This window comes from Crocodylus siamensis, chromosome 3, assembly GCF_052110815.1.
Source record: "Crocodylus siamensis isolate JL-2025a chromosome 3, ASM5211081v1, whole genome shotgun sequence".
NCBI lineage: Eukaryota > Metazoa > Chordata > Crocodylia > Crocodylidae > Crocodylus > Crocodylus siamensis.
Genome location: NC_143397.1, coordinates 89,809,083 through 89,821,124, shown reverse-complemented (window position 1 = coordinate 89,821,124; position 12,042 = coordinate 89,809,083). Strand labels below are relative to the sequence as shown.

At 46.1% G+C, this 12,042-nt stretch overlaps 1 protein-coding gene across 4 annotated transcripts in view; it reads right to left on the bottom strand.

Annotated features, from left to right (window-relative positions):
• The window catches only part of ADAMTSL1 (ADAMTS like 1), an 872,699-nt gene that overhangs the window by 82,931 nt on the left and 777,726 nt on the right, over positions 1–12,042 (bottom strand). For all 4 annotated transcript variants that reach the window (XM_090038771.1, XM_090038775.1, XM_090038773.1 and 1 more), the window contains one exon: positions 1,241–1,451. In XM_090038771.1, the coding sequence (XP_089894897.1) occupies positions 1,241–1,451 (211 nt within the window). The remainder of the gene's footprint in view (positions 1–1,240; positions 1,452–12,042) is intronic.

Here is a 12,042-nt window from a genome sequence, read left to right as displayed (position 1 = left end):
TATTGATTATTCACAAGATAAACCCAGAAATTTCAAATAGGAATACATAGCATCAAAACCTTTCTGACTTGTAGTCTGAGTTCTTTGCTACAGAAGAACTCTTGTATTATTTTTCTGCAGTCAAGAAATGAGTGAAAGCTAAGAGCTGGCATTTTCAGAGTGGTGACTTGAATCTAATAAGGTCGAGAACCACAATAAAGTGACATTATGCTTACTCCTCTGACAGCCAGGCCCCACAGCCCACACCTTAGGGTCTGCACTGGTTGAGATGAAGCTGCAGGCATGCATAGGCATGTATCATCCAGCTCTGGAAAGCCTTCCTGTCACCCTGTATCCTGTGCCAGATTCTGACCAGTGCTCTGTATGTTCCCAGGATACTGGAGAGCAGGAGAAATCATGGCTAAGGACCCCAAGGATAATCCTTACTTTTATAAAAAGCCCCAAGAGAACAGTTAGGGCTTCAGATTTAAAGTTGTTTCTGAAGTCCCTATTCCCCTCCCCAAGTTCACCCAAAAATGAGGACTGTGGCCGAGGCTGGGCCTCATCTTTGCTCACCTGCCCAGAGAGAATTAGTGGTATGAGACCAAATTAATAACAGTACAGTAAAAGCTCTGTTATCCGGCATCCCCCAGGAATGGGAGATGCCGGTTAATCAAATAATCTGGTTAATCAAATGTGCACCGTCTGGTGCACTCCCCAGAATTAGTGTGCCAGGGGACAGGGAAGGGGGGCCCCATGCAGGCTGGTTTGCCCTGGGCCATGGGTCAAAGAAGTGGCAAAGAAAAAGTCGGCTTGTGGTGGCAAAATGGGAAGTCCCCCGGAAGTGGTACTTCTGGTTTCGTGTTTGTTGCATCCCTCAGATTAATAGAGTTAATAGAGTTTTCCAGCTAATAAAGTGTCAGTTAACACAGTTTTTGTTGTATTTGGTGAGGTACATAAGTAATACTGTTCTTTCCAGGTGAAAAAATTCTGAATAAAAATGTAATAAAAATACTTTAATTAGAAAAACAATCTGTGTTTTTATGATGACTTTGTTGAAGATGAGATAAAAAGATACAACTTTCCTTGGGATTCTTAAGCCGGGCATCTATTCATTTTATTTTTTTGCATGAACTTACCAGCTTGCACTGAGAGATTAATGGATCTTCTCATGTGCGCTAAACTATTCATAGACTAAAGTAGGTCAGGTTCTTGTACTGGCATCAAACAGGATAAAATGGGACTAGGAACATGCTCTTACCTCTTGCCAGTCTGCAGGGTACCAGGATGGTGGACAGTCAAAACGATTGCAAGCTTGTACTAGGCTGGGCTTGGGTTTATGGCACAGCTCATCTGCCAAAATCACCGTCTCACTTGTGTCTCTTGAGAGTAGGTGAGAACAGAAGACATCTCGAGTCTGCAATCCAACTCCACAGGTGAGACTACAGGTGCTCCATTTTCCAATCTCCCATCTGAGAAGGGATCAGGAAAAGGAAGTCCTTGAGCATATAATGAAAACAACATGACCAATAACTCATTCGAACAACAGATGGAGTAGGGAAGCGATAATGGCACAGAAACCCAGAAGCTTCACTTTCAGATCAGTTAGAATTAATTTGCTCATCTTTTCCCCCAGCACCCTGATGCCTGAATTTGGGAAACTAAGGAAAACCACTGACTGGTTATTGTTATTTTGTATTTAAAACTCAAATCAAATTCAAATCCCTAAACATCTTGCTGTATCAGGGAAAAGTATATACCTTGTAACTCAAGGTTATTGCTAGCTGCAGTACTGGCAAATGTGCTCCAAGACTGAAAATGCTCACATAGATTGATTCCTTTCTGAAAGGGCAGAAAAGAATCAAGTAACCATTTCAACAGGGACTGATGCCAGTGTAAACCCTATGATGGCTCCTTGGGGAGGATTTTCTAGAAGGGCATCCTGCTGTGGTTCTCCTGAGTGTTTTTTTGTCACTGGGGGAGTGACTGCCAAGGCCTCAATGAATGCCTGTGCGGTTGTGGCAAGCTCTCTCCCAGTCACTGGCTTGATGCCTACAGCTAGGCCACCCTCTTTCTTAGCTATCTATGTGGCCTCTCCATCATCTGAGTCACGGTAGGTGCAAATATAAACCTAGGTTGAATTTAGCCTTTAAAAATAATGTGAATTTCATCACATTGGAAATAAAGACTTCTGGGGACTGGGGGCCCAATTGTCTTTCTCTGAATTAGTCCAGAGAACTGAGATCACTGAAAACATGTTCTAACATTGAAAATTATATACAGACCCCAGTTTAGGCAGCTGACCCCATTCCTCATACTCCAATGGAAGCCAGCGGCAGCCTTAAGAGATGCAAACACGCACATACACACATAGGGTGTGTACAGATGTTACTTTTGTTGCCATTTAAAGTGCTTTATTGCCGTGACTTAACAGAAGTGAATGAGTTGACAGCACTTTAAAAATGGGTTCAGTGGTTTAAATTAAAGCTTGTTAAATGAGGTATTAACTTTGAAGTGTGGTATTTTACAGCACTTTAGCAACCTATAGCTCTTTAAATAACTTCTGTGCACTGGTCAAATTTTTGACCAGTGGAGAAACCCCAGGAGGCTTCAGAGTGCCCCCTTCCCCCCTTGCTTCCTAGCCTGGAAAGTGTAGGGAGGCTCAGAGTGCCCTCTACTCCTACCATTCCAAAACACTGCATTTCTGTCATGCTTATAAAAAGTGTTCTAAACCAGGGGTTTTCAACCCTTTTGGATTGGCATACCCCCAGCAGCGGGACACAGAGCAGCATACCTCCAGCAGCTGGACACAAGGTTGGAGGATGGCATGTGGCCAAATGTGAAATGGGGTGGAGGGGGAGCAGCCTGGGATGGTGCATGGCAGTGCTTTGTCCTCACCTGTGCATACCGCCTAGGGCCTTCTCAAGTACCTCTGGGAGTATGCGTACCTCTGGTTGACAACCCCTGCTCTAAATTACAGCACTGTAAAACATGCATAGAGCACTTCTGTACACATCCCTAAACATTAAAAATGAATTTTATATGAAGGTCAGAGCCCCAAAACAATATGGCTAGACTTGAACACCCCTACATAAAAATAGAACACATCGGCTGTGTCTAGACAAGCAGGAGCATGCAGTTTGTGGTACCACAAACCTCTTTGTAGTGCCACAAACTTCATGCATGGAAAGTTAAGATGTACCCTGCACTGCAAGTTTGGGATAAAGGAAGAAGGAAGGCTGATAAATGGGGCAGCAAAAATGACTAAAAGCTGTTAGAAGGCAGGAGAGAAAAGGCCCACTTAGGTTCACAGACTGAGATCAGAAGGCAAATAGAAATGGTAGGTGCTCCATTACAGCACACACATTTATAATAAACTAGAACCCTGCATCAAGAAATATATTAGCAAGAATGGTCTTTCTTAGGCACTGAGATAATACAGATAAAGTAGTAGATTTTCTCTCCCTCTAACTCCAGTGATAAAATTGGGGTTTGTATTTGTTCTCTTTCAGTTACTTCCAGATCCAATTGGTTCAGCTTGTCAGCACAGATTTTTTCCTCCCTAAATGATAGTGCTGAGCATTCAGCCTGAAATGTAAAAGCCACCCTGTGCTGTTTCTGGACCACACTGGTAAACCTGTCTCAGTCTATTTATACCAGCTGAGGATGGTGATCATCATCATAAGAAAGATCCTACAGGTTGAATTTAGATGAGCATCTGTCAGTGAAATCCAGGCCACTATTTCTAAGTAGTTTGACTCTGTACTGCTGGTGACAACAGTAAGAATTTCTTTAACCCAGGATAAAAAAGAACACCTACTGCATAAGTAGGTGCCATTATCATTTTCCTGACCATAATACTTTAAAGTCCAGTGAGTCTGATAAATACACTTCTGTGGAAGAAGACTGGCATCTGGCAGCCAGTTAAGCTAATTCAAAGTGCACTTCTCTTATGAATGACCTTGGGAGAGAGGTCTAAAAGCTGATTTTACCATAAAATCATCAGTCAGAATTAATGTAGATATCAGCTACCCTCTGTGTTTGCCACAACTTAGACTAAGATATTTGAGTTGGGTGCTGAAAGGAAGGCATTTTCCTCTTTAGGGATGTGTTTTGATACAGGGCTCATTATATTAGTTGCCGAGTTTCTTTTCTTCAAGTGTGGGTAATAGCTGTTGCCTCTGGTAACTCATTGTTTGTTATTAGTATAAATGCACAATGTTTCTGTTGGCAGTTCACATCTAAGCAGCTAGTATGCCACAAGAACTCTTCCTAACTCTTGGCTTCTACAGGAGAGGGTGTCTGTTTATTTTTCAGAAGAAAAATGTCATTTTTTCAATAATAAGAAAAGGCCTGCCTTTGCAGAATTTAAATTTAGGGGTTACAGGTTTCATCTATTGCCCTATCCATAGCATTTACTTGCTCACAATCCTCTCCATCTGGTCTAAGTTGGAGGTTCCTAGAGGAGCAGCTCAGGAAATAGGAGGTAAAATTCATCCTTCCTTTGTATTTTTTTTAAATATCCCTGGCTTTTATACAGTTTAGTTAGAGCAGATCTTGGTCCTTAGTTGGGATGCCTGAGTAACCACAAGAAGGTGAAGAAGTGATATGGAAAGTCAGTAGGTTTTACGACCCAAAAGCTTATGCTTTATATAGACATATATCTACTTTGGTTAGTCTACAACAGGGGTTGGCAACCCCCAGCACACATGCTGAGCATGGCACATGAGGCCATTTTCCTCAGCATGCATTGGGGCCGGGGCCGGGGCCGGGGATGGCAAGGCAGCAGCTGTTTGCAGCCTTCTGGCTGCAACTGGCCCCTGCTGTGGGTAGCTTCTGCCAGCCGGGAGCCTGAGCTGCTCCCAACTGGGAGGCTACAAGTCCTGCTGGGAGCAGCCTGGGCTCTGTGGCTATCAGCAGGTACCCAGAGCCTGGGCTGGCTGCAGCCAGGAGGCTACAAACATCTGTTGCCTCCCACCCCCAGCCCCACCTCAATGGGCACAGTGCCTGCACCTGCTGCCTTCCCAGAGTCTGGGGCTGGGAGACAGCTGGGGCTGGGGCGGGAGGGCAGCAGCTGCTTGTAGCCTCCCAGCTGCAGCTGGCTCAGGCTCTGGGTAGCTGCTGATAGCCACGGTGTGGCCCCTCTGTCTGTCCTCTTTGTGTGCTGCCATTCCAGGTTGCACACACTGCACTCCAGAGGGCCATGGGGCGGGTAGCTGGGCTGGGAGCACAGCATGTGCGACCCAGAGCAGTGGCGCACAGAGGGGCCACACAGGGAAGCTGCCTGCTGCTGCAAGCTCCACGCTGCCTGGGTCACACTTCCCGTGTGCAGGGGAGGAGCGTGGCCAGCACACAGGGTTGTGCCCCTTGCTGCTGCCCCTGCATGCAGGGGAAGTGTAGTCAGGGCAGCAGGGAGCTCAGAGCAGGCAGCTTTCTGTGCCGTGCCACACCGGGTTCCAATCCTGCTCTGGAGAAGCAGCGATGAGGGCAGCACACTGGGAAGCATTGCCAGTGTGGTTAGTCTCTTGCCTCTGCTGCCTGCCTAGGGCTGGGGCTGGGGCCAAGGCAGAGAGGCAAGAGATGCCTGCAGCTGGCTCATGTTCTGGGTAAATGTTGATAGCCATGGAGCCCAGGGTGGGGAGCAGGGGCATCAGGGCTGGGGGCAAGGGGCATCAGGGCTGGGAGGGCAGGGGCTTTGGGTGGGGGGCAAGGGGCATAAGCAGGGCATCCTGCCATGTACCACCTGCCCTTGTTTTGTTTTTCTGGAATGCCGGCACTCTGGCACCTTCCAAGGTAGACATTGTGGATTTTTTTGGCACTCCAGCCAAAAAAGGTTGCCTACCCCTGGTTTATAAGGTGCAAATCTACCCTGTTTTCCAATGAACAGTTGACAGCAAAGATCATGGATAGCATCACAAAACAGAATTAGCTCTATATAGGTGGAGCTGGTGTACCACCTAGTACTAAGATTGCCTGATACTTCCCATTTTAAGACTGTTTTTTCAGCTGCTTATAACTTTGCCAAAATTTAATAATATTCATTTCATATAGTATTTTTCTTTTTGTAGTATTTTTCTATTGAGACTTTTAAAAGCCATTTTTTTGCTCAGGACCCCTGCCTTTTTCATTCCAGAGGAAGGATCGGGGTTGTGTAAGACCCCTGTTTCATGTGCTGCAAGACTTAGAAGGTATGTAACAGAAGTGGTATAGGCTTGCAAGAAGGGAAATGTTGATCTCTTGGTTAAGGCAGCTAAATATTGCCCTGGGAAATTCAATTCTGCCTCAGACTGACATGTGAGGCCAAACAAGTCCACCCAAGCCAAACTTTTCTTAGGTGGTGACTAAGTGTGCATTCCTTACTTTTTGGACTCTTGGCTCAAAAACCCCAGGGCTCTATCTGCATTAGCACTGAAAATGAATATCTGCAACTGAAACCAATGGAAACACTGCTTTGAATGCAGCTAGTGTACGGTGCTGTGTGTGCTGAAAAATAGGTGACTGGTTGGCTCAGATTGGACACACCAAAATTAGTGGGTACTTTTGATTTTACTGTTTGATTCGTCTTTTATACAATGGGGTAAATGGCTACTCATTTCACAGGGGTTCTGTGAAAATAAAATACTGTTTATGATGCATCCATTTAAGCCTTATAAGGCAATTAAGAATTCAGTATTCAGAGAAGGGTTTGAAGAGTGTGCAGTAAATAAAGGGCTGAGGACATACATTGAACAATAAATAGGTAAGTAAATATTGCATGAACATTAGGCCTGTGTGAAGTGGTTAGTATTCACTTCAAATTTGGATTTGGCTGATTTGGGGGACAGCGATTCGATTCAGTGATTCAAATCGGTGTCCTGATTCAATTCGCCCAAATCTCTGAATCAATCAGGCCACGACCATTCCCTACCCTAACTCCCAGCACTTGGGGAAAAAAGATCCCTGGCTTAGCAGATGCTGCCGGGTGGGGGGCAATCCCCACTGCCCCATGCTGTGTGGGGGGGCTATGCATGAACCCCCAACCCCTCCCTGCTCCCCCAGCCCCCTCACGGGTGCCCCTCATGGGCCAGGTCTGGTCCTTTAAGAAAAAAAACCCTGAAGAAACCCCAGGACTCACCGGTGCTGCTGGCAGGGGTGATCCCCGCTGCCCCGCACCATGTGGGGAGCTCTGCAGGAGCCCCCAAAGCCCTGAGGCTGCACCAGGAGCGGTGAATCCTGGGGCTTTTCTCTGCTTTTTTTCTTTAAAGGGCCAGGGCCCCGACAGGTGGGGGGGATCAGGGGGGCCATTGATGGGGCTCGTGCAGAGACCCCCATGCAGTGTGGGGCAGTGTGGGGCATTGCCACACTGTGAGGATTGCCCCCCGCCCAGCAGCACCCGGTGAACACTGGGGCTTTTTTTAAAGTACCAAGCTGGGCTGGGCGGGGGCAGCCATGGCGGCACTGGGAGAGCAGGCGGGGGTTGGAGGTGGACCTTTAAATTGGTCCCCTTATTTGATTCGGATTCGGAGATTCGGCCACCGAATCCGGCCAAATCTCCTCCAAATTGAATCACCACTTGAAGCTTCGCACAGCCCTAATGAAATCTTCTGTTTTGTGCCCTAAATGTAGAAAGTATCTCTTAGGAAAAAAAACAAACTGAAACAAAGTGTACCTGATCATACCAAGATTGAGACTGCATATGCATATTCAAATAGTCTGGGAGAATTCTCCGAGGTCTAGTCTCCTGCTAGAAAAACATGCCCCAAGCCACATGTACTGACATTAGAAAGCCGAGGCCCTGAAGATTGGAGAGATTGCAGTACTGACACAGTGCAGCTGGGAGGGGGCTCTGTGCACATAGTTCAGTGTGCTCTGCAGGATCCCTTCATCTGCCTGGTGACAGATGGCAGCAATGCATACAGTAGCCCTGACTGGCTGACATAGATTGCCCATGGGCTGTGTTTTCCTGCAGCACAACATGGGGATTGTGAAGGGGGCATGTTCTTCTCCCAGTTGGATCATCACAGTAGAGTGAGTGACAGTCTCTAGGGAATATGGGGTGGGGCTGAAAGCTGGAGGATCGTGTTCTCTTGGAGAAGCCACGGCATGTATAAACAATTGATTTAACCCTGGTTGTTCCCAGGTTATTATTCTCCAGGAGTGGCTATTTTTACTCTAGGAGAAAAAGCCTGAATATCTGTACATGCGTGGTTTCTCCTGGGACAGTAGCAACTCTTCCAGGAGAAACTGAATATCTGCACAAAGCCTGGGTCACTATATGTACACAGAAGCTGTAGCCAGGCATTTTGGCTCCCATTGCAGATTATGAGCAGAGCAACCCCCTAAGTGCTATTGCATAACATTACTTCCATTTGATTTGGCACCCCTCATATGAGGGCAACCAGAGCTGGTGCACTGCTGGTACTGCCCCTCCTATGGTACTGACTGTGATTTTGGTGTTTTCTGATTTCTGAGCACTTAGCTTTACAACCTTAACAATACTTTTTACACTCTCTGTAGCTGGTGCCTTTTAGGTAGCAAATATTTCAAAGCACTGAACAAAGATGAACTGAAAAGTGGCATTACAGAAGGGCTATTTAATCAACCACTATACTCTCCGTTTGTTAGCCAAGGGCAGTAAAATCTATTTTACCAAGATAAGAAATATTGACTGGGATAGAAGATTAGTTCCTCAGCTGTCTGAGAATGCCTTAGGATCTTTAACTTTTACCTCAACTAGAGGTAACAAGCTTCTTAGTTTAGAGACTTCATCTGAAGACAACAGCTTTCATAACTGAGTGATGAAAGGTGCTGCATGAAATTCCTGATCAAATTACATAGTGTGGCATCCTTTAAGCCTTTCAGAGTAGGCATGATCACTAGGGCTGTGGGAATAATTGGTTTTCCAGCTTTTTGGCTGAACAGAAAAAAAACCAGTACAAAAATCATTTTTTGGTCAAACTGCAATACAGATTTTAGACTTTTGTTACCAAGTCAGAAACTCAAACAACGCATTTCAGGTTCTTTTTTTAAAAACTTTAAAACATATTAAAATTACAGTTCAGTTCAGTTTCATTTTGAAACCAAATGGGGCTCTGAAATGAAAAAAACACCCAAAAGATTTCATTTTGAAAAAATGGAAATGAAATATTTGGACTTTTCCAATATTTATCTGCTCCTTCCCCTCCCCCCCGCCCCCTTTGCTGCTTTCTGGATGACACAAGTCACCAAATTCAGCAAAAGTTCATAAGTAGTTTTGGCTAACGCAAATCTGCATTTTTCAATTAATTAAATATACAACCAAAAATTTGTTCAGTTCCCAGTATATCTGGTTTTGAAAACAACACTGAATATTAATAATAATTTCCAGTCTGACCATATAGTTAGTTGTTAATAACCATGAGTAAAGTATTTGTAGATTCAAGGCCTATACGGAAAGATGATTCATAGAATCATAGAATCATAGAAGTAGGGTCAGAAGAGACCTTGTAGATCTTCAAGTCTGATCCCCGGCCTGGGCGGGAGAAAAACTGGATTCAAATGAGTCCAGCCAGGTAGGCATCAAGCCTCTTCTTAAAAACCCCCAGGGTAGGAGCCAGCACCACTTCCCTAGGAAGTTGGTTCTAGCTCCTAGCCATCCTAATTGTGAAATAGTTTTTGTGGATGTCTAATCTAAACCTACTCTCCAATAATTTGTGTCCATTATTCCTTGTTATGCCGAGGGTGCTAGGGGAAACAGTGTCTCCCCCAAACCCTTCTGGTCCCCCCCTAGTGAGTTTATAGGCAGTCACCAGGTCCCCCCTCAGCCTTTTCTTGTGAAGGCTGAACAGGCTGAGGTCCTGCAGTCTTTCATTGTAGGGTCTACCCTGTTGTCCCCGGATCATGCGGGTTGCCCTCCTCTAGACCCTCTCAATGTTGTCCACATCCCTCCTGAAGTGGTGTGCACAGAACTGGATGCAGTACTCTAGCTGTGGCCTGACCAGCGTCGCATAGAGGGGGAGGATCACCTCCTTGGCTCTACTTGACATGCACCTGTGGATGGATGACAAGGTCCGGTTAGCCCTGCCAACCGTGACCTCACATTGTCGGCCCATGTTCATCTTGGAGTCAATAATGACTCCGAGATCCCTTTCTGCCTCCGTGCTCTCAAGAAGGGAGTTTCCCATTCTAGAAGTGTGCTGCTGGTTTCTACTGCCTAAGTGCAGCACCCTGCACTTGTCAGTATTGAAACGCATCCTGTTTATATCAGCCCACTCCTGTAACGTATCCAGATCTCGCTGCAATCTTTCTCTCCCTACTAGCGTGCTCACCTCACCCCAAATTTTGGCATCATCAGCGAATTTAAACAGGTTGCTTTTCACCCTGTTGTCCAAATCGCTGATAAAGAGATTGAACAGCATGGGCCCAAGGACTGAGCCCTGGAGGACTCTGCTGCCCACTTCCCCCCAGGTTGAATATGACCCATCCACCACCACCCTCTGCGTATGACCCTTGAGCCTACGACCCTATGATTCTATGATTCTACCCCAGGAACCCCACATCGTGCACACACCCCACACTTACCTGCCTTTCTGGCGGGGAAAGGAGGGTGAGCTGCTGGCAAGCGGAGTGGTCTTTGGGTTGTGCAGGGTGGGGGACTGGTGCTTCGTTCCATGGAAATGGTAGCCCCCACCAGGGGGCACCTGCCCACAGGCACCCAGCTTGGGCAGTCCTGAGGGGCACTGCAGCTGCGAAGGGAAGCACCAGGCCCCCACACAGCTCAGGCAAGCAGGCAGGCTCTGGTGGTGGGAGGGAGGAGGAAAAAAAAACCAGGCATGCTGCTTTTCTTGGGTGGAGTCTGTTTTCCCAGGATGCTGCCAGGCTGCCTGCAGGGCTTCTTGTAGAGCCATGGAGCTGCACAGAGCCCCGTACTTCACTCTGCACCTGTAGGGACAGCAAACTAAAACTGCTGAAAGGAGTTTTAGTTTGCTGCGCCCCAAGTCATTTAAAGCGCATTATGCCACTGAATTTCCTACAGCAGATGGAATTAATGGGCCATACGCATTAAAGCAGTGCAAAAGCATTTAGCCCACTTTAAAGTGTCGTGCACACACACTTCTCATTTAATCTGCATTGTCTTTCCAGTTTTTCCCACAGCAGAGTTTTGGCATGTATCTCCACATCATGAGATTCTGCTGGTTGTTGCCCTGTTAGTTTACCCCACGGGCAACTCCCCTTTTCTCCTTTACCTCCTAGAAAGTAATACTGTATTTTAAACACAAACTAGATACCTAAATGATTGCAGTTACTGGACTTCAAAAGGATTAGGAGCACACAGCTTTTGACCCTGGTTTAGATCTGCACACATCTACCACACTGAGGTTTTTGAACTAGCTGAAGGAAAAAACTGTTAATACTGCTACAGACTATTCAGAGGGCTTGGCATGTTTTTTATACTTATGCCTTACAAATGAACATAAATGAAATGTTTATTTTTAAAGGTTCTAATGGAAATGCAAAGTATGCAAATGACAAATTAATGCATCCTGACTTGCTGTCACTACAATAGATGGGTGAAAAATCTGTGATAAATCCTGTGACACATCACTGAGGCATCACAGCGAATTCAAAATGCAGACCAGGTATTTTAAAAGTTTATGATACTTCCACGCACTTAATGTACAAAGTAGGTAATGAGATTACTTGTGTGTACTGCCTAAGTATTTTGCATGCTTCAGTACTTTGCTGATTCAGAAGTAGTATGCTCAAGAATATTCCAGAACACAGAAATTGAGATAGAAAAATAAGCAATTGAAACAGAATATGAATATGAATATCATCCACCCAAAGATCCCATGTAGACCAGGGGTTAATCTGAAGTCCTAAGCTTCCACACAGTTGCTGCTCCCTGTCAGTCTGGCTGCAGTAGCAGCAGCATCTGGGGGCTCTGGGCTCCCCATCCCTCTTCTGGCTTCAACTTCCTACTCCAGCCACAGAGGAAGTCTGAAGTTGGGAAGCTGAGGGTGTGGCCAGGCTGCCCACATGCGAGGTGTGGAGTTGGGAGGGTTCCCATGCCTGGGGGTCCAGTGGCTTGTGCTTGTGCAGCCT